Source organism: Gymnoscopelus microlampas, assembly GCF_963454915.1.
Source record: "Gymnoscopelus microlampas genome assembly, chromosome: 7".
NCBI lineage: Eukaryota > Metazoa > Chordata > Actinopteri > Myctophiformes > Myctophidae > Gymnoscopelus > Gymnoscopelus microlampas.
The window spans coordinates 53,478,316-53,505,124 of NC_139944.1; the positions used below are offsets into that span (position 1 = coordinate 53,478,316).

General features: G+C 41.9%; 1 protein-coding gene and 1 long non-coding RNA gene across 2 annotated transcripts; both read right to left on the minus strand.

Annotated features, from left to right (window-relative positions):
• Window positions 1-3,351: 3,351 nt before the first annotated feature.
• LOC311049233 lies at window positions 3,352-4,678 on the minus strand. Its single transcript, XR_014601178.1, has 2 exons — window positions 4,626-4,678; window positions 3,352-4,004 (listed from the first exon to the last, which is right to left on the minus strand). It is a non-coding gene; the product is annotated as an uncharacterized lncRNA (long non-coding RNA).
• A 119-nt stretch (window positions 4,679-4,797) lies between these two features.
• On the minus strand, window positions 4,798-26,809 carry suox (sulfite oxidase). The gene is made up of 7 exons (XM_084062682.1): window positions 26,696-26,809; window positions 18,425-18,501; window positions 14,274-14,463; window positions 12,059-12,328; window positions 8,746-9,082; window positions 6,594-7,007; window positions 4,798-5,450 (listed from the first exon to the last, which is right to left on the minus strand). The coding sequence occupies exons 2-7, from the start codon at window positions 18,487-18,489 to the stop codon at window positions 4,954-4,956; spliced, it is 1,773 nt and encodes a 590-aa protein (XP_083918808.1). The 5' UTR covers window positions 18,490-18,501; window positions 26,696-26,809; the 3' UTR covers window positions 4,798-4,953.

The window sequence follows — 26,809 nt, forward strand, 5'->3', positions numbered from 1 at the left end:
TTTAGATGTTTCTCTACAATGCTTCTATTCTGTTTTCTTCCATTTTCATCCAGTCAAGTTTAGCATTGTCTTCCTTGGGGCTTGTTTTCATAGAACCTTGTTGCTTGTTTCTCTCGCACAACCTGGCAACACTGGTATTTCTTTGAAGAAGAACTTTCCATCAGATTCCAGTGACGTTCGGTTGACTTGTCAGTTGCCACTTTGACCCTTTTCTTTGTTCATTTATTCTCGTTTCTATATCCTTATACTTATACTATATCCTTATACCACACACCTTTGTATTCTAATTACACGTACAGGACTTTAAATCTGGAACTTTTTAATTAATAAAACGATGTGTTATCCAATCTGAAAAAAAAAAAAAAGAAAAAAAAAAAAGAAAAGTTTAGCATTGTCTTTATTTTCTCATGATGAATACATTACATTTGTCATCCTCCCTCCCTGCCTCCCTCCTTCCTGACAGCTGGAGGAGCAGCACGTCCTTGTTCGACAGGAAACGACCTCATGTCCAATTCATATCCTGTTTCCTGTTTCATCACCTCATTAAAGATGTTAAAGGAAAGGGCAGGAGGTAATACGAGGGTTGTACCGTCTTAATTAACTGGAAGATTAAGTCATTTTTGGTCAAACATGAAGTCATTTTGGTCCAACGTGCAAACACCATATCGATTCATTGCTGTCGGGCAAAATCACGTCTTTTATAGTCTATGCACTTTCACTATGTATATACTTTTTTACTGCGTATCATATGTGGTCATTAAATTAATCCCTCTTCATATTCTTTACATTCCACACTGCTGCAAAAAAAGATACGAAATGTCTTTCTGTATAGCCAACATTATTATTATCTTGCCATGTACTGTATAAATATATATTTATGTCACTTTATGTGGAGCATGCATGACTCACACCAACATTTTAGCTGTTTTGACAAATCTCATGAATCTATGTTTAGCCCATTAAGACCTGGAATGAGATCTGTGTCATTTTTAGATTTGAGCTTAAAAAAAAGCATTATTTTACACTTTTTTGAATAGCCAAAGTCACTTTGGCTATTCAAAAATAGCAGCTCTACAAGCTCATAGCGCGGCACCGAGTGCCGCGCTATGAGCTTGTAGATCTGCTATTTTTGAAAAATCGTGAAAATGAGTGCAAATCTGTGAAAATATATGTTCTTTTCAAGCGAACATTTTTAACTCGAATCTTTGCTTCTGGGGGTCCCTGGAACATAATATTTTGAGATGGGGGGGGTCTGCGACCAAATACATATCATTTTGGGGGTCCTTGACAATTATGAAAAAGTTTGAGAACCACTGATATAGCAACATCGGCCTTTTTTAGAAAACTGTTGGGATTTAGAAGGCATTTGTAGAAACGGCTTCAGGTCTTAATGGGTTAATGGTGTTTCAATGCATGGTGAAACTAAAGCCAAAACACAGCTGTTGACATGCGGAAGAAGTTTCATTTCCTCTTATGAATGGGAGCATTCACCGTATCGTTCGTCTCTGTCGAGTGGAAACCTCATATTAGACCCTCCAGAAAAACGCGGGCAAAAATCCTTGATTATGCGGGCTAAAACTCTTGATTATGCGGGCTAAAACTCTTGATTATGCGGGCTAAAACTCTTGATTATGCGGGCAAAAATCCTTGATTTTGCGATGAAATATGCAGTTTTTTTGTAATTTTATGCGGTGAAATTGCGGGAAGTTGCGAATTATGCGGAAAGTTGTGAAATATGCGGCAATATGCGAAATATGCGATATGCGGAAAGTTGCGAAAAATGCGAAAAGTCCAATACTTTTCAGGATTCAAATTCGCAAAGCATCGAAAGCAGCAGATGGACAAGATGGAGCTTGTAGATCTGCTGCTTTTGCTGTTTTTGTGCGACGCTGTAGAATGAAATGAAAGTAGGGCGTTCATTTAGGAAAAAACACCAAAAGTTAGATAAGAGGAAATAAGAGGTTTCTGCGCCGACAGCAACGATATATAATCTTCATCTTACAAGCTCATCTTCTTGACCAGCTGTTACAGTACATATGGTATTTCACAAAACAGTTAACCCATTGAGACCTGAAGCCGATTCTACACGTCTCCTAAATCTCAACAGTCATTCTGAAAAAACGTATGTTTCTATATCAGTGGTGCTCAATCTTTTTCATGTCAAGGACCCCCAAAATTATATGTATTTGGCCGAGGACCCCCCCATCAAAATATTGTGTTCCAGGGACCCCCCCAGAAGCAAAGATTTGAGTTAAAAATGTTCGCTTTAAAAATATATTCAAAGATTTGCACACATTTTCACGATTTTTCAAAAAATAGCAGATCCACAAGCTCGTAGCGCGGCACTCGGTGCCGCGCTATGAGCTTGTAGATCTGCTATTTTTGAATAGCCCAAAGTGTAAAATAATGCTTTTGTAGCTCAAATCTAAAAATGACACAGTTCCAGGTCTTAATGGGTTAAGTGTAATCCTATAAATCTGTGTTCGGAATGTCTCTGCCATTCTTGGCAAGAAGGCCGAATATTTTATTTATGTGTGGTTGGAGTTCTTACACTCACAAGTATAACAGCTGAGTATTATTGTGGGCAGCATATTGCCCCCCCCCCCCCCCTTTCTTCAAACCTAACATTACATTTTTAAACTTAACTTCCCTTGTTGATCTCCAGGCTCAATGAAAGTTCAATTAAATCAATTAAAGTAGCATGATGAGATTGGGTTTCATTTATTCTAAAACAGAATAATTGTACATAATCCTATTTGCTAAATAACACAACGTAAATTAATTGTCTGCGTTTTGGATTCCTCTTCAGTAAAATTCAATAATGCTTCCTGAGAAATTTGTATTATTATTATTTTAGGTTATAAATAAACGGGGGTTATTTGTGGGATTAGCAGAGCCGTGTTGACAAGCAGGAAGCGAACTGGACAAAACCACAATGCAATGAAAGTGCTGAATGTTTAACGAGCTGTAAAACAACACTTTAGGAGATTCCTAGGAAGTGACCTATTAAAGAAAAATAACTTTTTCCTGGAATCTACCGTTACCTCTTTGCCACTCTCCTACACAGAGGGTTAGATGGTTCACTAGTCTAAACCACATGGTCTCCTTTGTGTCTCCTACCGGAACCCCCGCTCCTCATCAAATTATTGGCTAAAATATCCATGAATTCAAGTCTCCATGGGGTGAGGTAATCGATAGAATATACGTAATGTTTTGGGTGAACTATCCCTTTAAAAGGACCATAACGTTGCTATATTGCATGATTCACACATAATTCTTCCAACTTTCATAATTCCGATTCACGGTTAATTTTCTTATTAATATACTCATGATTTTGTAGATAAAAAAAGAAAGATCTTCAAAAAGCATAAAATACACTCGTACCCATCCATGCTAAAAGAGCCAGTGTTTGTTTGGTTGCTTGCTCGCCCACAAGAATCCGCTGTCTGGAAATGTTTTGTCTTCTTATCTCCTCCTGTTCCGTCCACCTGAGATTCCTTCCTACTTTACACCGCGGTGGTCACACAACTACCCGTATTTTCCGCACTAATAAGGCGCACCGTCAGTGCGCCTTATAGTGCGGATGCGCCTTATAATGCGGTGGTGCACCCTATATATGAAAAATAATACATTTATTGAAGGTGCGCCTTAATACTCAGATGCGCCTTATAGTGCGGAAAATACGGGGTACGTCTTCTGAAAAGTCATGTGCAAAGCAACTCCTGCCGTTCCTATGAATCTAAAAGCATCAAAAATATATAGATATAGTCTTAGAGGAGCTCTTCTCCTCGGGGTAGACAAAAAAAATCATCATCTTCCTTTCGATAATAATAACACAATAAGACTATGGCTTAGGCAGATCAGGAGGTTCAATTCCACAGCTCCTCCTCCTGTGTCTGTCAGTTCTGCCAGACACCTGGCATTGTTGGTGCCTTGCATGGTTGCCTCTCCGTCGTCGATGTGTGAATGTAACGCACGTTGTAAAGCGCTTCAGAGAAAAGGCACTACAGCAGGGGTCTTCAACGTTTTCAGGCCAAGGACCCCCTCGCTGAGAGAGAGATGAAGCAGGGACCCCCCTCTATATTGTATAAAATTGTGTTTCAGATAAAGCCTTTTTTGTTTACGTGGTCTGCTCTTTTTTCCCCTCTACACCTCTATACCTCTTTGCCAAAAATAGCCGATCTACAAGCTCACAACGCCTCGCGCTGCGAGGCGTTGTGAGCTTGTAGATCTGCTATTTTTGGCTAAAGTTCTCCTCAGAAAAGGGATGCTAGTGGTTGAGGTAAAAAAAAAATCACACCCTGTGTGAAGGTAGCGGCGCCTTTGATACATTTTGTCATCGATATGTGTTTATAATGTGTTTATAGCTACGTGTCACGTGAAGCTTGACCAATCACTTTGTTGACGGGTCTGACCAATCAGAGCGTTGACGGGTCTGACCAATCAGAGCGTTGACAGGTCTGACCAATCAGAGCGTTGACGGTGAACACGGACAAAGTCAGGTATAGAGCAGGACCCGCTCTAGCGCCGCTAAAAATCATATCACACAAAGATTTGGCGGACCCCCTGTAGTAACTCTGAGGACCCCCTAGGGGTCCCGGACCCCCTGTTGAAGACCCCTGCACTACAGTATATCGTCTCTGTCGGGCGTAAACCTCATATTATGTCCAAAACTGTTCCTTTTCAGGATTCAAAAGCATCAAAGCATCAAAAGTAACAGATCTACAAGCTCGAAACGCGCCGATTCGCGCCGCGTTTCGAGCTTGTAGATCTGCTACTTTTGATGCTTTTGTGTGACGCTGTAGTATGATCAAAAAACACAAAAAGTAAAGATTTGGAGATAAGAGATTTCTGCCCGACAACAACGACATCAACGCGAGATTTACCATCAAGACGGAATATCATGTTATTTGGACCACGATCCCACAGGGGGCGCCACCACACCATCAAGGTCTATTCCTCCTCCTCCTCCTCTTCTTCGTCGTCTTCCCGTATCTTGACGGTCACCCTGTGCCAGGCGTTGCTCAGCACTCCCCTCAGGTTCCAGATGGGGGCGACGCTGTCCGGCTGCATGTTGTAGCTGCTGTCCACCGCCTTGCACACGATCTCCAGCTGCTCCTGAGCTTCGGGCGGGAACGGCGCCGTCACCTCCCACAGCTTCCAGGCCCAGGCGCGCCCGGGGGGCGGCGAGGGCGCGGCCGCCTGGCCCTTCTCGGCGGTGATGAGCCGGGCCACCGCCCACGTCTTGCCTCCGTCCAGGGAGACGTCGACGCGCACCACCTCGCGGCCGCCCCCCGACCAGGCGTAGCCTCGAACCGTCAGCTCCTCGGCGCCGCGGTCCACCGTGGAGCCCTCGGACGGCTGGGTGATGGCCGACTGGACGGGGAGCTCCTGGATGGCCGGGGCCGACTTGAAGTCCACCGTGTCCCAGTCCACGCCGGGGGAGAAGCCTTTGTATAGGGGTTGTATATGTAAGAATCACGATTTGATCACGCTTCAAAATCGATCCACAATTAAATATATATATGTATATATATATATATATTTTTTTTTGCTGGTTAACACATTGCCTACCAAGGACGTATGCTTACGTCTAAGAAAGAAAAACCGGTGCGCTTCCTCTGGAAGCCTTCTTAGTTTAGGCAGTGGGTGCTCAGCTGTGTATACAATTCAAATCAAAAACCAAGTGGAAAGTGGAAAGAGCGGCACTCCAAAATAAATACTGCAGTGGCTCAGATGCAGTTTCTCATTTTATTGAGAGAACGCTAACGCCTTTCGGCCGCAACTTTCCTCAGAGCAGATTAAAAAGTGATGCATATGTCCTTTTAAATAAAACACTTGCCTGCCAAGGACGTAAACATACGTCTTTAAAAACAAGACCAGGAGACCTGGTTCTGCCAGACCCAGGCTAAGCCGGATTTCACATGACGTGTCAGCTTGTGTCTATGCCCATGTATAGACGAAAGGGGGACAGACTTTTCTGGTTGGGACCTAAGGACAAACGGACGGGGCCATGTTTTTTACCCATGTATGGAGAAAACAGGTACAAAACATGCCCATGTATGGACGAAAGGGGGCTTTTCTTTTGTCCTTAGCCATTTCTTTTGTCCTTAGACCCTTCGGGTCTGGCAAAAAAGAAGAGGGCGCTCTAACACAACTTAGGAATGATCCCTTGACACTGATAGAAGGAATGGAGGGATGTGACGTCATCCCAAAAAAACGTCACTTCTGTCCACTCCTATTTGTAGAAAAACACATCTAGCTCGGATTTCTTATTTTTTTTGTGAAAACAAGCCTTATTCAATGGGCGATAGCAACAAAATGGCCGATCGCAGTAAAAATGTTTTTGTTCCTGTGGATAGAGGAGACCCACCGCCTCCCCCCAGACACCCTTTGTTTACTTCTTTGTACACATCGCTGCTCCCGCGGCTCTCCAAAGATTGTCAATATAAGGTAAAAAGCGCTGGCATGGGGATGAAAAACTATGTTTTAATCTCAGGCAGTCAATGTGTTAAAATAGTTTTGAATCGAACGAAATGGGAATCGTGGCCCCAAGACTCGGAATCGAGAGAGAGACGATTCCCAGCCCTTACCTTTGTAGTCGTTCTGCTGCCAGTGGCTGGTGCTCTCGTCGGCGCTCACGATGACCTTGCCCAGCCACTTGACGTTGCGGGCGCCCACCGTGCCGGGGACCACCGCCCGCACGGGGTAGCCGTGGTCGGCGGGGATGTCGGCGCCGTTCATCTCGTACGCCAGCAGCACGTCGCCCTCGTCGCTCACCGCCTTGTTCAGGGGGATGGAGGCGCCGTACGTGGTGCCCGTCACGTCCTTGTCCAGCCCCTCGAACTGCACGTGGCGCGCCCACCCCGCCACCTCCGGCCCGTAGCCCGCGGCGGCCAGCACGTCCCTCAGCCGGGCGCCGCTCCACGTGGCGTTGCTGATGGCGGCGATGCCCCAGTTCAGCCCCTTCACCTGTTTGACCGTGTTCATCTCAGAGCGCCGGTTACCTAGGATAGGTTACAGACGGTACAAAACAACACCATTAGATACCTGTTGAATGCTGCTCCCAGGACAAGGTTGTGAGCTTGTAAATCGGCTATTTTCACAATGTTTGCCTCTTTCTTAACGTAATATTTGACAATTTGGTATTAAAAAGGTCTTAGAAGTCATTCAATTGTAACTTTATAAATGTGCAGATACCCTGTATACACTTATACTGTATGTGGGTTTGTTTAGTGTTGAGTGAGAAAACAATGTTGCACATTAAGCTAATCATCTGGGGACCCCCCAAAATAATTTGGGGACCCCCTTGGGGGTCCAGACCCCCAGTTTTGGGAACCACTGTCCTAGGACACATGTACAGGTTATGAGTTTAGGGAGGTAGAGATGTTCCCTGTGAGGTACAGGGTGGCTCAACTGAAGCTGGGTCATATGTACAACATTTTTAATAGTGACGCCCCCTGACTACCTTTAACTTAGGAGTAATACTAAGTTGGTTATACATCAAACCACACGGTATATGAGATACCAAGAGTCAACGGTTGTGGCAAGAGTTATTTTATTTATACAGGTATTTCTCTTTGGAATGAGCTGCCTCTATGTGTCAGGCACAGACTCAATCTAAACTCTTATAAAAAACAGTGTGACAAAAACTGTTATGGCAAAAGCTACAGGTTAGTGATGCACTCTAATTTGGGCTTTTATGGTTTGATAATTGTTAGGGATTTTAAGTAGTTTATTTCAATGGTTTTGTATTTTGTAAATTCATGTGACGTGCTGCGTGCTAAAATGTTAATTAGCAAAAATGTATTGGTGCTGTATACATTTTTTTTTACACGTTTTTTTGTGGCTTTTATGCCTTTATTGATAGGACAGTTGCAGGCTGACAGGAAATGGGGAGAGAGATGGGGAGTGACATGCAGCAAAGGCCGTCGGGAACGGGAGTCGAACCCGTGACACACGCCTAGGTGCCTAGACGGTTACGGCAACCGTCCGGGCCGGTGCTATATCATTTAATGGAATATGTATTTTTTGTTCTGCTTTGAACATTGGAAACAAACATTTCATTACGCTTTAATTTGTTATCCTGGGTTTCAGTTATATTGTGATTTACTTTGTCTGTCGGGTGTCCAGAACTATACATTTTCCAGGATTCAAATTCCAAAATAGCAAAAGTCGAGCTTGTAGATCTGCTACTTTTGATGCTTTTGTGTGACGCTGTAGTATGATCATATAGGGCATCGCAGTTCCGCCCACTTCCTGGTGCCGGAAGTAAATACTCAATGCATTTTTCCCATTGACTTTTCCAAAAATATTTATATCAATTAATTTAAGCCTAGAATCAAGCCATCCAGGATCCTGGTGAATCATGACCATAAAACCTTTTTTTCTGTGATTTTTTTTATTTTATATTTAATGATATGATATACTATATTTAATAAATACCCTTTGTTTTGCCGTTTAAAAAAAAGTTTTTTCACAGAATCAAACGTTTTATGGTCATGATTCACCAGGATCCTGGATGGCTTGATTCTAGGTTTAAATGAATTGATATAAATATTTTTGGAAAAGTCAATGGGAAAAATGCATTGAGTATTTACTTCCGGCACCAGGAAGTGGGCGGGAACTGCGATGCCCTATAGGTGTGTTATTTACGAAAAAAACACCAAAAGTTAAAATATTGAAATAAGAGTTTTCTGCCCGACAACAAATATATCTTTTACCCAAATAATAATCGTATCAGACCTGCACACTGCAGCGTGGCCGTGATGGTGTGCTTGGGGAAACGCTTCTTCAGCTCGTCCAGGGACAGAGTCAGGACCCCGCCGGGCAGACCCTCGATCCGCAGCCGGTACGAGGCGGGGTCCACGGGCGGCACGGGCAGGTGGTTGCGCTTGAAGAACAGCGGGGAGGGGGTGATGTAGCTGTCCGAGAGGAGGGAGGGCGGGGGCTCGGCGTTGAAGGGCTTCAGGCTGTTGATCCTCAGGGCCGGGTGGCGCTCGGGGTCGCCGGAGTACGGGTCAGAGGTGTTCGCCTGCTGCTTCTGTTGGCGTTTCTGGTCCTCAGCGTTCAGCTCACCGACCTGGTGTTAAACACAAAATTAAACACAATATGTAAAAGAATGATAAATGGTGCATTTATATAGAGCTTTTATCCAAAGCGCTTTACATAGATTGTGCATTACATTCACCCATTCACAAACACATTCATACACCGATAGCGGAGGAAACCATGCAAGGCACCAACCTGCTCATCGGGAGCAATTAGGGGTTCAGCGTCTTGCTCAAGGACACCTCAAACACTAACTCTGGGGGAGACCCCCCCCAGCCCGGGATCGAACTGGGAACCTTGCAGTTTCCAGTTCACTCTACCCGGCCACTCTAGCCCTGAGCCACTACCGCCCCCGAATGATGCTATTAGGTAAGACTTAGAGCAGTAGTTCTCAAACTTTTCAGGCCGCGACCACCCAAAATAATCATATTTGAACTGGGTGAAGTGCGAGGCGTTCTGAGCTTGTAGATCGGCTTTTTTCACAATGTCCGTCTCTTTCTTATGTAATATTTGACAATTTGGCCAATTTGGTATTAAAAAGGTCTTAAAAGTCATTAAATTCTAACTTTATAAATGTGCAGATAACCTGTATACACTTCACATTAAGCTAATCATCTGGGGACCCCCCCCAAAATAATTTGGGGACCCCCAGTTTGGTGACTGACTAGTTCAGTCAGGAACACTCACTTCACAAATATATTTAACCATTTATTGCAACAAATGGAATACATTCCCAAATCAGGGAATGAAGCAAAACCCCATAGGGATACAATATCAAACAATAAGCAATACATTGACATATTAGTTTGAATTAGCAGATATCAGGGGCGGACTGGCCATTTGGCATACCGGGCATATGCCTGGTGGGCCGGTGGGCCACCCAAAAATATTTTTGCTCCTGTGTTATGATTATTACGGTCATTTCCGGGTCGCACGGCCCAATTATTAGTTACCTTAATGTTTGGGCTGGGATGCTTTACAGCAGTGGCATAATTTACATAGGGTTAAAACCGTGAACCCCCACCCCAGACTCTGATCAAAAGGTGGAGGCTGGGGTGGAGGAGGCAGCTAAGCAGCAGTGAAGCAGGGCAGCAAGACAAGCAGAGACCTAGTAGTGAATGCAAAGCCGTATTTAAAGGGACCTCCTTGAGCTGTGATTGGAGTATGAATGTGTGACGTAATGACCAGCAGCGCTGTGAATGGGGAATAGGAGGCTATAGTAGGCTGATGTTCACATCAGCTGACTGACAGCCAATTACAGCTGAGGCGTGCAAGACTTCCGTGTCCTGCATGAACTAACGCTATGCTTCATTTATTGTCTCCGCCAGGCAGAAGGCATGGTGGAGAGTATGTTTTCGTTCCCGTCCCGCTGTGTCGTCCCCCCCCCCCCCCAGCCAAGCTAACATTGGTCAAGCTTCACGTGACACGTGACAATATGTTGTCACCAATGCTTTTGATTGGCTAGAGGGACGCATGACGAAATAAAATCCTATAAATAGGTGTGTCACTTCCAAAGACTATTTATGTCTTTGGAAGTAATCAATAGCTTAGACAGGATCATTCAGGAACAGTACTTTCCAGTACAAACAGAGATCACAGCTGAGATCACACAATGCAACTAACTCTCATTACGCAAACTGAAGAAGCAGGAAATCATCGTCTGAAACCTCATGAAGAAGCAAAGGCGCAACGCCGACAGCAGAAGGCCAAAGCTAAGAAACAGAGACAAAGAGCAATTGAATCCCTAAATGACAAAAAACGAAGACGAGCCACAAATGCTGACAACATGACACAGCAAAGATTGCTACATTCTCTGGAAGAAAAAGTACAAGAGTCTGTAAAGAACATCGAAAGGAAAAGAAGGCACTGGTCACAGTATTCAATAGATTAAAGACAACATCAACTAGAAAAAGTGCTCCTCGGAGCACAAGTCTCCGCCAGCAGACTTGTGTTGGGAATGTTCTAATTCTTATGTTCTAATTCTTACAAAAAATAGAACATGTTACCGTGTCATAGTAACATGACACAAGTGTCCTATCCGTCTGTATAACTGTCCTATCCATCCTGTCTGTATAAGTGTCCTATCCGTCCTGTCTGTATAACTGTCCTATCCATCCTGTCTGTATAAGTGTCCTATCCGTCCTGTCTATGTAAGTGTCCTATCCGTCCTGTCTGTGTAAGTGTCCTATCCATCCTGTCTGTATAAGTGTCCTATCCGTCCTGTCTGTATAAGTGTCCTATCCGTCCTGTCTGTATAAGTGTCCTATCCGTCCTGTCTGTATAAGTGTCCTATCCGTCCTGTCTGTATAAGTGTCCTATCCGTCCTGTCTATGTAAGTGTCCTATCCGTCCTGTCTGTGTAAGTGTCCTATCTGTCCTGTCTGTGTAAGTGTCCTATCCAATTGTTACAGTATCCGCCATTTCTCAGCCATTTCGTGATTATTCCTGTCTTACCTCACTTTGAAAGAGGCTAAGACTCTTTCAAAGTGACACATGTATTTATAGGCCGCTATACGTCACTAGCCAATCAGATCACACTATTTCACCGTATTGTCACGTGTCACGTGAGGCTTGACCAATGTTAGCTTGGCCGAGGGGGGGGGGCGGAAAGTGAAAACAATGTCTCCTGGCGGAGACAACGAGCACATTACACCAGTAAGAGGAGACGCTACAGATCACTTAAGGAACTAGAAAACGTTCAAGTTGATGAAGCTGGTGCCGCATTCTTAAAGAAGATGTCAGAAAGTGGACCCAAGGCCGAAGTCTCCGCCAGGCCGAAGGCATGGTGGAGAGTATGTTTTCACTTTGTCCGTCCGTGTGTGTGTGTGTGTCCGTCCTGTGAACACCTAACATTGGTCAAGCTTCGTGTCACATCACAATATGTAATATAAATAGGTAAGACAGAATTAATCAGGAACAGTTTTACCACCTCGCCTGGCGGAGACCTGTGCTCCGAGGAGCACATTTTCTAGTTGTTTTATCCTTTCATGATCCACCAACCTCCTCACCTTGTACTCAGAGAGGAGCTCCATGACGTGTTCCGCGTTGTGCACGGCGTACAGCGACCAGAAGGGGGCGATGTCGCCGCCGGCCGCCAGCATGATCTTGTCCCCGCCCGGGTGCATGGCCACGAACTCCGTGATGTCATAGACGCTGCCCTTGTAGGTGACCCACACGCCGTCCTGCACCGTGCGGTGCTTGGTCACCTCGTCCTGGCTGTAGATGGGGAAGGACCCTGAAGGTTTAACTGTGCTGGTGGTGGTGGCTGCCCGCTCTGTCTGCAAACCACACAATAAGAAAAACACCATACGCTTGAGATTAAACCAAAAGAACATTTGGTGGAGAGCAAGTCCAGCACAGTCAAACTGGGAGAGTTCATTTAAAATGATCCCAGGCTAATAAGCCAAATATGCTTTAACCCATTGAGACCTGGAACCGTCTCATTTTTAGATTTGAGCTAAAAAGCATTATTTTACACTTTGGCTATTCAAAAATAGCAGATCTACAAGCTCATAGCGCGGCACCGAGTGCCGCGCTATGAGCTTGTAGATCTGCTATTTTTGAAAAATCGTGAAAATGTGTGCAAATCTTTGAATATATATTGTTTTAAAGTGAACATTTTTTATTCAAATCTTTGCTTCTGGGGGGTCCCTGGAACAAAATATTTGAGATGGGGGTCGGCGGCTAAATACATATAATTTTGGGGGTCCTTGACATGAAATAGTTTGAGAACCACTGATATAGAAACATACGTTTTTCAGAATACTGTTGAGATTTAGGAGACATGTAGAATCGGCTTCAGGTCTCAATGGGTTAATACATTAAAGTGTCCTCTAGAACTAAAATTTTAAATTTGAAACACCCTAAATATTTTATTTATTTTAGAAATCTTTTACTGAAGGGGGACAACACCGTCACAGGTTGATGATGTCATTTGTCCATGTGTGGTCCAGCCCTATGGAATGTATGGAATGCATGTGCTAATAAATCATATTTCAAATATTGTTTTGATGTTCATAGGAACCATAGGAAGTATAAAGTTATTTTTTTATTAGGACATGCTAATAACATTCCTTAGGGTTGGACTGTATACACATGGACAAATGACATCATCAACTTGTGACGGGCGTTGTTGAGTAAAAGAGGAACTATTTCTAAAATAACTAAAATATTTAAGGTGTTTTTAATTTGACATTTTAGTCATAGGGGGCAATTAAAATCCCTGCTTGTCCAGGGCAGATATTGTGCCAACAAGCTTCAGGCAGTACTACTTGTCAACCAGTAGGTGTCCTACCTGACAACAGAATCTAAATGGAAGAATAGGGAGACCTCCTCCAACCACTACAGATGTACTAGTTATAGTTAATGTTAATTACATCAAGTATATTAACTAACATGTAATTATACTAGTTATAGGTATACCATAGCCATACACATGATTAAAATAACATTGTATTTATTAAAATAAGTTAAGGCTTGCAGCTTTAACTGTGTACAAATGTTTCTAAATGTTACATTTGTACACACTCAGTTAAATTAACACATGATTTGTGTGGATTGTATTACAGCCATGCACACCAGTATTCATGACAATGATATATCTTGGTAGCATTATGTGTAAGTCATTGCTGTAGCATTATCTATGTTATTTTTAGACAATAAACTACTGTTGCTGTCATTTATTTTTGTGATGAAAAACTGCACTGGTAACACTATAGCAACTAAATGGCACTAGTTATACTGTATATCAGGGGTCTTCAACCTTTTCAGCCCAAGGACCCCCTAACTAAGAGAGAGAGATGAAGCAGGGACCCCCACTATATAATATTACATACAATTGTGTTGCAGATTAAAGCTTTTCATAGATGTTGGATTCATGTTAATGTGTATTTTCAGACATTTAACCACTTAAACCGTCAATACTTAGTAAACTTCCACTCTGTACTTGGTCTTCATTTTTCCCCCCTCTTTGCCGAAAGAGGGGGAAAAAGTTACAAGTTGTCTAAAGTTGTCCTTAGAATAGGGATGCTGGGGTTCAAGTGGTTAATGTAAAAAACAATGATCCTATCACACAGAGATTTGGCGGACCCCCTGTAGCAACTCTGAAGACCCCCTGCTGTATATTATTCAAACAGAGGTACCATTCAACCAATCAATAATTATAATCAGAAGTCAGAACATTTGTAATGTCAATCAAAATGTATCAGATGTCTCTCTAACAACCTTGCTGTAGTGGAGGCCATAGGCCAGGACGGCGCCCGTCCCAGCCAGCAGTCCTGCCAGGCCATGCCTCCAGGTGGCGTGGTACTGGCTCCACTGGAACCGTTGACCTCCTGACCTGTGGTTCTCCTCACTGCTGCTGGAGTGGTGGTCTGCTGCACACCAAGCACCAGGGGCCAGGCGTAGAGGATGTCTGCGGACATAAACACCATGGGACATTCTTATTATTATTAATTTTTAACACAAACATTCTCTTCTGGGGGTCCCTGGCACAAAACCTTTTCAGATGGGGGTCTGCAGCAAAATACATATTAATTTGGGGGTTTTTGACTGAGAAAAGAGAACCTACAGCAGGGGTCTTCAACAGGGGGTCCAGGACCCCTAGGGGGTCCTCAGAGTTACTACAGGGGGTCCGCCAAATCTTTGTGTGATAGGATTTTTTATTTTACCTTAACCACTTGAACCCTAGCATCCCTTTTCTGAGGAGAACTTCAGCCAAAAATTGCAGATCTACAAGCTCACAACGCCTCGCGCTGCGAGGCGTTGTGAGCTTGTAGATCGGCTATTTTTGGCAAAGAGATATATAGGTGTAGAGGGGAAAAAGAGCAGACCAAGTAAACAAAAAAAGTTTAATCTGAAACTAAATTTTATACGATATAGAGGGGGGTCCCTGCTTCATCTCTCTCTCAGCTAGGGGGTCCCTGGGCTGAAAACGTTGAAGACCCCTGGCCTACACTGTAGCTCACAAATAATGTTTCTCCACTCATTTTATTCTGTTTTTTTTCCTTTAATTGAATTTACAAGTTCCAATTGCGGTAGACGTGGTAATAGGGTTATTGCCACATTTGGTCATATTCCACTACAGTTCATAAACTGTATCAGTCAGGATACGTGGATGTGGGTCAAGTTGGAGTTTGGCAAAGCTTCCTTCCTGTGAGTGAAATAAATAAAAAACTGTTTTTGTTAATGTTTTCCAGAATGCCACTAATTTGGAGGGTCAATGTCCTGCTGCTTATTTTATGGTCAATGCCTCTTCTTCTTACTAACTTTACCAGCTAAGACCTGGAACTGTGTAATTTTTAGATTTTAGCTAAAAAGCTTTATTTTACACTTTGGCTATTCAAAAATAGCAGATATACAAGCTCATAGCGCGGCACCGAGTGCCGTGCTACGAGCTTGTAGATCTGCTATTTTTGAAAAATCGTGAAAATGTGTGCAAATCTTTGAATATATATATTTTTAAAGCGAACATTTTTAACTCAAATCTTTGCTTCTGGCGGTCCCTGGAACAACATATTTTGATGGGGGTCCGCGGCCAAATACATATCATTTTGGGGGTCCTTGACATGAAAAAGATTGAGCACCACTGATATAGAAACATACGTTTTTCAGAATACTGTTGAGATTTAGGAGACATGTAGAATCGGCTTCAGGTCTCAATGGGTTAACAGTAGGCAAAAAGCAAAGTTTGTTGTTTACCCAGGGTGTCGGACTAAGCACGAAGCTTGTTTCCAGCCGGACCCTGCATGGAAGCCTTGCTCAAGGGCTATTCAGCGGTGATTCATGATTGATGTGATGAATTGGGGAATCGAACTAGGGACCTTCCGGTATCAAGGCCGCCCCTCTAACCACTAGGCCACCGCTGCCACTATGTGTAGGATGTGTGTAGGATGTGTAGGGCTGTGGGCAATATATCGATATGAGACTAGATTTTGTCTTGGATTTTGGATATGGCATGCGTTGTCTTTTCCTTGGTTTAATCACTCGTAGTGAGTTTGTAGATCGACTATTTTTGAAAAGTTTTGAGAAAAGTAAAGTGATGCTATTGTCACATTATTAATATCATCGTCACAATAATAGATATGGAGGTATTTGGTCAAATCCATATCGCCCAGAACTTGAAAGTCCTCCGACTGCTTTAATGGACCGCTCACCGGTGCTGCCAGATTTTGCAAGAAAAACAAACAACCAGGTCTATGAAAACAAGACTAAAAGAAGCGACTGGATCACACATTAAACCTATATACTGTACATCAGCTATTTGAAAATATCCAATCTACAAGCTCACAACGCGATGCGACATGAAAATGGTTGAGAACCACTGATTTCAAGAAAGCCCAAATAAGCAACTACACTTCAGAAACAAGGCCAAAAAAACGCAAACCACCAATATTTACAAGCAACTTAACAGAAAAACTAAAAGTCGCTTATAACGAGCAGACTTGGCAACACTGCTGCTCACTGGTTTAAGTGCTTTTATGCAAACGGACAAGTCTAATAATGTGTAACACTGCGGAGGGTCTTGAACGCTACCCTAGCGGGACCCTTCCTCGTGTCGTGACGTGGTGGGAACTCCTCCTTTCAGTAAATCATTGTGACAGCACTTCCACCAAACAGCACTAAACAAATAAAAGGTAAGATAGTGGCAGTAATTCAGAAGCTTGTCTGATAAAAGACATATGAGAAGTTTCCTCTTGTTGAGGCAATGATTAACTTCAGTTACCATGTAGCAATACCTGACCTGTGAGTGACTGGCTTTATTGTGGATACTCCTGTTCTACCCAGTTAATCTAGAGAATGTCCTTGCTTGCCACAGCAGACTATTAAACTCTGATCTTTGTCCAGGTCATGCAAAGAGTGGCTAAAAATGCATGTTACTGTATGTGTAGTCTCGCGTGGCCAGACTGTTGCCTCCCAAAATTTTCAAATGTTTCCGGTCATACAGTCTGGGACTCAGAAGCTCTGACCATCATTAATCCATTGATACCTGGAACGCATCTGTGTCACTTTAGATGTCTTTGGCTATTCAAAAATAGCAAATATACAAGCTCATAGCGCGGCACCGAGTGCCGCGCTACGAGCTTGTAGATCTGCTATTTTTGAAAAAATCTTGAAAAAAAAATGTTTTAGATTTTTTTCAAAATGTTTCAAAATTTCAAAACTTTCAAAAAAACTCAGGTCTTAAAGGGATAAAATATAAAGCAGATGTGAAGCCTCCTCCCTACTTCTGTTTCATCTTATAGTCGCGCAAATTCATCCTAACATAAATCAAAATCATCTAAGTATATATAGCGTGCTGCTTAGCAGAAATGGAAATTAAGAAATAAAATGTAAAGATATTTCAAAATATATTTTCGTGAACGGAAGTGCCAGTTTCCTCTCTCGGATTTGGGGAGGTGTAGTTCCAGACTCTATATAGCATTCAGGAGGTGTAGTTCCAGACTCTATATAACATTCAGGAGGTGTAGTTCCAGACTCTATATAGCATTCAGGAGGTGTAGTTCCAGACTCTATATAACATTCAGGAGGTGTAGTTCCAGACTCTATATAACATTCAGGAGGTGTAGTTCTAGACTCTATATAACATTCAGGAGGTGTAGTTCTAGACTCTATATAACATTCAGGAGGTGTAGTTCCAGACTCTATATAACATTCAGGAGGTGTAGTTCCAGACTCTATATAACATTCAGGAGGTGTAGTTCCAGACTCTATATAACATTCAGGAGGTGTAGTTCCAGACTCTATATAACATTCAGGAGGTGTAGTTCCAGACTCTATATAACATTCAGGAGGTGTAGTTCCAGACTCTATACAACATTCAGGAGGTGTAGTTCCAGACTCTATATAGCATTCAGGAGGTGTAGTTCCAGACTCTATATAACATTCAGGAGGTGTAGTTCCAGACTCTATAAAACATTCAGGAGGTGTAGTTCCAGACTCTATACAACATTCAGGAGGTGTAGTTCCAGACTCTATGTAACATTCGGAGATTGTGGAATAGTTGTCTGGCTACGCGAGACTACTGTACTGTATGTGTGGATCACAGGACAACGCAGATACTGTATACAGACGGACGAGAGACGACAAATCCAGTTGTATGCTATGGTTGTTTTTTGATGATAATGTTCGATTAATTAATAGTGTCTTTTTTTGCAATAAGTATGATGGACATTGCAATTGGGATTGTTCAGGCAAATAATCAAAACACACAAACGCAGCATGACGTCACAGAATCGGCGTCATTTAGAAATGAGAACGCATAGGCGTCTGAATCGAGATAACACTTTTTTTCCGGTTAATCGTGTAGGAGGGCCTACGCAATTGACCGAACAAAAATGTGTGATCTCGATGTGTGATCTAGCCGCTTACTGTACCTTTGAGTGTTGTTGAGAGGTCCAAGTCTTGTTGTCAGGCGTTGACAGTGTCTGAGAAGCAGCATTGCATTGGTGTTCTGGGGGGGGGGGGGAATTGACAAGAGTAGTGAGGTGATCATCTAACAGCTCATGGTACTCTCTACAGCGTCACAAAAGCATCAACTAGCTATCTATCTACAAGCTTGAAACCAGTGGCGTGCACAGACATTTTGAGGGGCAGGTGCTCAAGTAAATTCAACTTTTTTTTGTTTACTTGGTCTGCTCTTTTTTCCCTCTACACCTATACTTCTTTGCCAAAAATAGCCGATCTACAAGCCCACAACGCCTCGCGCTGCGAGGCGTTGTGGGCTTGTAGATCGGCTATTTTTGGCTAAAGTTCTCCTCAGAAAAGGGATGCTAGGTTTCGAGTGGTTATGGTAAAAAGAAAAATCATATCACATAAAAATTTGGCGGACCCCCTGTAGTAACTCTGAGGACCCCCTAGGGGTCCCGGACCCCTGTTGAAGACCCCTGCTGTAAACTGAAAAAAAAAAAACTTTTTTTTTCTTTTTGTTCAAAAGGGCACTTCTGGTCAAGAGGGCAAAGGGCAGGTGCTCTAGCACCACCTACAGTAGAGTCTATCTGTGCACATCCCTGAACTAGCTATCTATCTACAAGCTTGAAACGCAGCACAAAGCGAATTTTGTGTTTGTAGATCTGCTACTTTAGACATTTTTTTTATTTTAATCCTGATAAGTAACAGTTTTGGACATTTTCCAACCCGACAAGCTAATAGAAACAGCAGGCTTTCTATTCCTGAAAAGTTAGCAAGCTATAATGGAAGCCACTGTTCTCGCGTTAATAAAAAATGAATAAAACATTTAATATTGTTTGAAAAAATTAATCTGCCCAACGATGATGTCACTTGGTTGTGGACGCTCTGAAGTGTCCACAGCCCTGCTATGAGACACAGAACAAAAGTCTACCATTTTATCATGATCATCAGTAGAGGACCAATTATATGAAGATATGGAAAATGGGTGAAGTCGTCCTTTAAGTAATATACTTGGGTTCTGCCCTTAGAACAAATGCTAGAATATGCTTTCTAACTGCCATGGGCAATAAAGGAAAGAGATAAAACATTGAGTAAGTAATGTCTCCCCGCATGAACCAGGAAAGGAGATTTTGTGATGATTACGCCATAAAATAAATGTACAACCAGATCAGTGTGTCTTAAGCTTGTGTTTAGTCAGCGTTACACCCTGGTGAGTGATTGTGAAGAAAAAAAAACACCATAAACCTCATGGGTTTATGAATAGAACAGGCTGATGTCTGGTGATTAAATAATGGTTAGCCAGCCTTACTACCACTGGGTTACAGTATGTGATTAACCCATTAAGACCTGGAACGCATCTGTGTCACTTTTTGATTTGAGCTAAAAAAGCATTATTTAACACTTTTGCAATTCAAAAATAGCAGATATACTAGTGCTGCACGATACTTGCTCAAATGTGAATCACGATTTTCCTCCATAAGAATTGAGATCACGATTCTCACACGATTCTCTTGTAAATATAAAAATATTAAGCAAAAATTTAAAAAAAAAATCATTTATTTTTTATATTGAAAAAAAAATCACCATAATTTAAAATCGAGATTGCATAGGTGTCTGAATCGAGATCGCAATCTTTTTTCGATGAATTGTGCAGCACTAAGATATACTATGAACTTGTAGATCTGATATTTTCTTTAAAATCGTGAAAATGTGTGCAAATCTTTCAATATATATTTTTTAAAGCGAATCTTTTTTTACTCAAATCTTTGCTTCTGGGGGGTCCCTGGAACAAAATATTTTGAGATGGGGGTTGGGGGCCAAATACATACATTTTGGGGGTCCTTGACATGAAAAAGTTTGAGAACCAGTAGACTGGAGGAGCCAGCCCTATCGAAGGTCTTGAAAGGCGGATCCAAAGCCTTGCGCGTTTTTTCAAAAAACTGTTAGGATTTAGAAGACATTTTGTAGAATCGGAACCTCAGTCAGGTCTTAATGGGTTAATCACTAACCCAGTGGTTTTCAACCCTTTTCACATCAAGGTCCATTCAGCAATTCGGCATTTCAGCCACGGACCATTTGATGAGATTTAGACTCTCAGACCCAAAACTTATAATATTTTGTTATCGTTGGATAAGATTTTGTCCACAATTCCATCCATGATGTATGGATGTTGGTACCATAGGAGATATAACAGGCAAACGTTGATCAAAATAACAATTATTTCATTAAGTAATACGATACGATACGATAAAATGGACCCGTAAGGGTCCATTTGGTTTCATTTTACGCTCTCAAGAGTTAAAGATCTATAAGGGTCCATTTGGTTACCAACTCTCCATCATTTAGCTGGGGACCACCTGGAACCCCCTCAAGGACCACCGGTGGTCCCCGGACCACTGGTTGAGAACCACTGATATGGTGCAATAATGTGACAAAAAGAACAAATCTACAAGCTAACAGCGCATCACGTTGCAAAGTGTCGTTAGCTTGTAGATCTATTAATTTACCGGTAGATCTATTCCTGTATACATGATTAGGCCACACTCAAGCAGCTTGTGCAGCACAGCACAACTACATTTGACCATGTTACATGTTTCACGTTAATATTAAGACATGTTTTGGGACATGTTTTTTTAAATAGACAAAATCAATAGCCAAAACTATGTATATCCAAACATTTTACAAAACATTTGATTAATTCTGAAATACTTCCAGGAATTTCCTGACTGTGGAATCCCCGGTAATCTGTCCATGTTTTAGAGCAGGGGTCTTCAATGTTTTCAGGCCATAGACCCCTTGGCTGAGAGCGAGATAAAGCAGGGACCCCCATTATATATTGTATAAAATATTCATTTTTTCATAGATTTCATAGGCAGCTTCATAGACTTGTTTCACAGCACTATCATGTTGGATTCATGTTAACCATGCACTTAAACAATACTTAGTAAACCTGACCTTTCACTCTGTACTTAGTCTGCTCTTTTTCCCCCTACATCAAACCACTTTGTAGATTTGTAGATCTGCTATTTTTGGCTAAAGTTCTCCTTTAGAATAGGGATGCTTGGTTGAAGTGGTTAATGTAAAAATCACACAATGATTTGGCGGACCCCCTGTAGTAACTCTGAGGACCGCCTAGGGGTCCCGGACCCCCTGTTGAAGACCCCTGTTTTAGAGTGTCTGCAACCGCTGACATTTCAATAAATAAGTTTAACTAACTACAACTTTGTTCAGGAAGCATGTTGTTGTTTTTTTCTCTTTTCATTACCAAACAGATGCTCTCTGGCTGCAACAACCTAGCCTGGTAAACCCTCCCTCCTGAAATCAAATGGAAATGAGATTTCCGGAGGGAGGGTTTACCAGGCTAGCAACAACCAATTGGATGATCAAACTCCCTCTCCTCCTCCTCATTTGACTAAAGCGGGGGCCAAACCAGAACAGGCCAACCAGGGTGAAGGGGCGTGAACGACACAGAGGAGGGGTAACCCACTGTGGTTAAGGCTGTAGAACAGAAGGCTAACTTAAGCCTGCCTCAAACTGCTGGGAGTATTGACTGTAAACAAACATTGTCTTAAGCTCTGCTATCAAAAGGAAAACAAAGCTGCTGGAATAAACAAGACTTTATCCAATCCTACAATAAGCCTCTATCAGCCTCCCTCAAAGACTGAACAAAACAGAGATATCATATTTTCATAATGATACTTTCACACAGGTACACTCATAATTAAATGTGATGGTTGTTGGAGCATGTTCATCCTGTAGTGGGTACTTTTTAATGGGTAGCATTTACTCTAAAACAGGGGTCTTCAAAAGGGGGTCCGGGACCCCTAAGTGGTCCTCAGAGTTACTACAGGGGGGGCCCGGGCCGCCAATTATTATTATTTTTTTTACATTAACCACTTGAACTCAACTCTAGCATCCTTATTCTGAGAACTTTAGCCAAAAAATAGCAGATCTACAAGCTCACAACGGCTCACACTGCGAGTAGTGATGGGAAAAACAGTTCATTTCGGTGAACGAATGATTCTCGTTCAGTTCACGGCAAAGACTCGTTCAAATGATTCGTTCACGTTCTCGTTCAGTTCCGCTTCAGGTCCCGGCGGAGCGTATGCGATGCGCTACGCTAACTGCATGAAACTGTGTGCATCTGATCCCACTGACTACACTGACATGACTGCACAGTAGTCTACTCTGTACAGAAACACAGCACTGTCATTCACGATCTAATTGCACCATCTTCTTTGTAATATAATGTGTAGAAGTAATGTTTAAATTAATAATAAATATAAATAAATAATAAATAAATAAAGTGTTTTTACTTTACTGGAGTATTTTCAATTATTAGTATTTTTACTTCTACTCAACTACATCTCAGAGGCAAATATTGTACTTTTACTCCACTACAATTATTTGAAAACTTTAGTTACTTGTTACATTACATTACATTATACAACATACATTTACCACTTTAGCCCTATTTTATACCTACAAGCTCACAACGCATTGTGAGCTTGTAGAACTGCTATTTTCAAACATTTTATTCATTCTGGTTACTATTATTATTTTGGGTATACTATGTGGCTGACTGGCTGTGCAGATTGCATCTTGCATTCATTCTGAAACGTGTTAATTGTCCGTGACCTGACAATCGTTGTCTGCATTTCTTTCATAGTTAAATGTCGTGCTATCTGGTCACCATCGGTCTTTTGTACAGGAACAATGAATACAACACTAACAACACAACAGCAGTGCTTCATTTCAATCCACAAAATTTGCAATGCATGTCCGCCTGTCTGTCGCGGGAAGAACGCTGAAGCTCCCGTCCTCCTGTGTGTGTGTGTGTGTGTGTGTGTGTGTGTGTGTGTGTGTGTGTGTGTGTGTGTGTGTGTGTGTGTGTGTGTGTGTGCGTGTGCGTGTGTGTGTGTGCGTGCGTGTGCGTGTGCGTGTGTGTGTGTGTGTCTGCGGATCGGGGGGCGGGGCATGAACGAACCCGTGAACGCAACAGTTTCGAGTCATGAACGTATTCGTTCACGCTCACGGCAAAGAACTAGTTCTTATGAGCCAATCGATCATGACCGACACATCACTAACTGCGAGGTGTTGTGAGCTTGTAGATCTGCTATTTTCGGCAAAGAGGTTTGGTGTAGATTGTGGGGGGACAAAAGAGCAGACCAAGTACATAGTGAAAGGTCAGGTTTTCTGAGAATTGAGGGTATTAATGTCTGACAATACACATTAACACTGATGACAGTACTGTCAAACAAGTCTATGAAGCTATCGACATCTATGAAAACGTTTAATCTGCAACACAATGTTATACAATATGTAGTGGGGGGTCCCTGCTTCATCTCTCTCTCAGCTAAGGGGTCCTTGGCCTGACAAACGTTGAAGATCCCTGCTCTAAACATCGTTTTAAGATGGTGTAAAACATATAGTTGCTGGAATAAACTAGATATTCTAATCCACAATAAGACAATATGGACTTGAACGGAAGCCAAACAGACAAGCTATCAGCCACCACCAACTAATTCACACATTAACCTGCTGGGTGCAGTGATTTATTGTGAGGTTATCAATAAATCACTATACAGTAGCTTAGCCCTAGTTATAAAAGCTATAAATTAAATCTGGTCACAACAATAAAGTAGTTTCCCCCCACACAAGATATTTAACCCATTAAGACCGGGGACGCATCTGCGTCTCATTTTAAGATTTCTTTGGGCTATTCAAAAATAGCAGATCTACAAGCTCGTAGCGCGGCACCGAGTGCCGCGCTACGAGCTTGTAGATCTGCTATTTTTGAAAAATCTTGAAAAAATATTTTCCAGATTTTTTTCAAAAAACTGTTGAGATTTTGTTTTTTCACACAAAGGCATCAAAAGTAGCAGATCCTTTTTGATTTGAGCTTGCAGATCTGCTACTTTTTGAATTTTGAATCCTGAAAAGTAACCGTTTGGGAGGTTTCCACCCCGACAGAGACGACATTATCATTGACACATGCACAGAGAAGTGTGCATTCATATTAAGATATTACTCAGTGGTGTATCTAAGCTAGCTTGATGAAAACCAAATCGATTTTCAAATCTGTTATTTTGGCTGAGTTGCACCTTTGTGCAACAAAGTATAACATTGGGCTTCAGAGGGCATGTTGTCAAACCTCTCCAAACATAACATATTACAATGTCAATGATATTTTAACTAGTCCTACTGTTAAATATTTTTGCTTGTTCTCACTGCCGCTGGCACCCTGTGTGTCAAATAATTAATTTCAAAATACTACTTTCCAGTGAAAGAATGGCAACAAAAGTAATTAAAAAAAAGTCAACCAAAGAACAAGATTTTTGTACAGGATACTCTCTGGTCAGTACTCAGTAAGAATACTTTGAGGACTATTAACAGGACTCGGAGCACTCATCCAATGTCACAAATGTCACTTCCGACTATGCACTGCACCTCATGGTACCATTAACACCACTAAGGTCTTAAAAACAAGGCTGCAGAGTGCAGACATCCCAAAACAAACTGGTCAGGCTACTGCTTGGCCTCACACCTACAACTCATTTAACCCTTGCTCACTTTGCTAGTATAGGGTGGGATGGCTCAGGGTTGAAGACGGAGCACAACAACTTGCAATGGACCGGGTCTACAAGATCACAACACTACACCACAGAAACACCCATGTACCTGTCAAACTACTTCCAAAATGTCAATTAAGTCCACAATCACAACACCAGAGGGAGCTCCACAAATTACGTTCAACCCAGATTTGGCTCAAACAAGGGGTTAAATTCATTCTACTGCTATAATGCCACCAAAATGTGGAATGCTCTACCAACAGTCATAAAAACATGTGTATCCTTACTCTCCTTCAAAACGCTCTAAAAAAGAGCACTTATAGAACAATTATTTGTTTACTAACATTGAGACTGGACGCACAGGTGATTGTTTCATGCAATCAATTCTCAACCTGTTGTTTCGGGGTGCGCTGGTTGTGGTTTCAGCACACCCCGACCCCCTCTTGTGTGTTGGCTATAGGCGCGTCCTAGCGAGACCTGACAGAATGGGTTTCATTGGGCGCATACTGGTTCTTATCAGTGTGACGTCGTCTGTTAAGGGGTCTAATAGGTGGCTGCAATTTGGAACTGGCCCCTGTAAAAAGTCAAAGCCTAACCCCCAAAACTGCCATGCCTAACTATACTGTAAAACATTCTACAGTATCAGCTCATATCTGCAGTGATGAATTTCACCATAATACATTCAGTCAATATCTGAATCATGATGGGTGGTTCTGTATGCTTTACCATGATTGCCTAATTTTATGACCACCTTGCACAGTTTTATGATGTTATATATACATATATACCGGCTTTTGCAATAAAAGTTTTCAGTAAGTATTTTTGCCAATATAAAATCAATCAAGTTCAGTACACTCTTTGCAAAAGCATTATAAATATTAGTTTTACAATTACACTTTTGTATTACTTATACCTACATACAAATGATTATGAGCTGAAGAAGGAACCTTTTAAAGCAAATAATGTTGTAACTACTTTTTTCAGAACAGCACACAAAAGCTTTGCAAGACTGTTCAAAGATACAGTAGGCTAATTTGATTTATTTAACCACCCAAAAGTATATAAATACATATTAATGCAATGTCATGCTGTGTGCATCACTTTTTGTCTTTATCTTTTAGTCAATTATATTCCTTCTCATACCAAGGGTTGAGCTCAAGTCATTACTATCATTAAATTCAAAGTACAGCTTACTTACAATTACACTTTCATTTTGCATAAATCAGCCAACATTCTTAAATGATTATGTTCTGAAGAATTGCCTTTTATGGCAATAATAAACTTATTTTCAAACTGTAAAAGGGTTGGCATAACATCTTCAGACATAGTTTAGTTTAGCTTCATTTATTTACCCCCAAAAGTATATTAAATCCTTAAAACACTGGAGGTAAACATCAGCTGTGTGTGAACAACATGTCATGCTGTCTGTGTGACACTGTGTTCATCATCATCATTCACAATCACATCATATGACCGTCACCATAAACATTACTGCTGTCTGTTACTGTTAGCAACACTACTAGCTACTGTGGCTAACCTCTCCAGCTACTATATAACACAGCAAACACTCACTCTGTGTTGTTGTCAGTTGAACTTGAGGCTATAATAATATCTCCTGTTTGTTTCTACTTGTAAATAATGAATTAGGGCATTAAAGGTACTCACCTCTACTCTAACAGAACCTTTTAAAAATAAAGTCCCAGAGAGATGCTGTTAAAGCTGCGACACGTTGCACCACAGAGACACACAGACTGTGTTAATGTTATCAGCCTGTGTCAG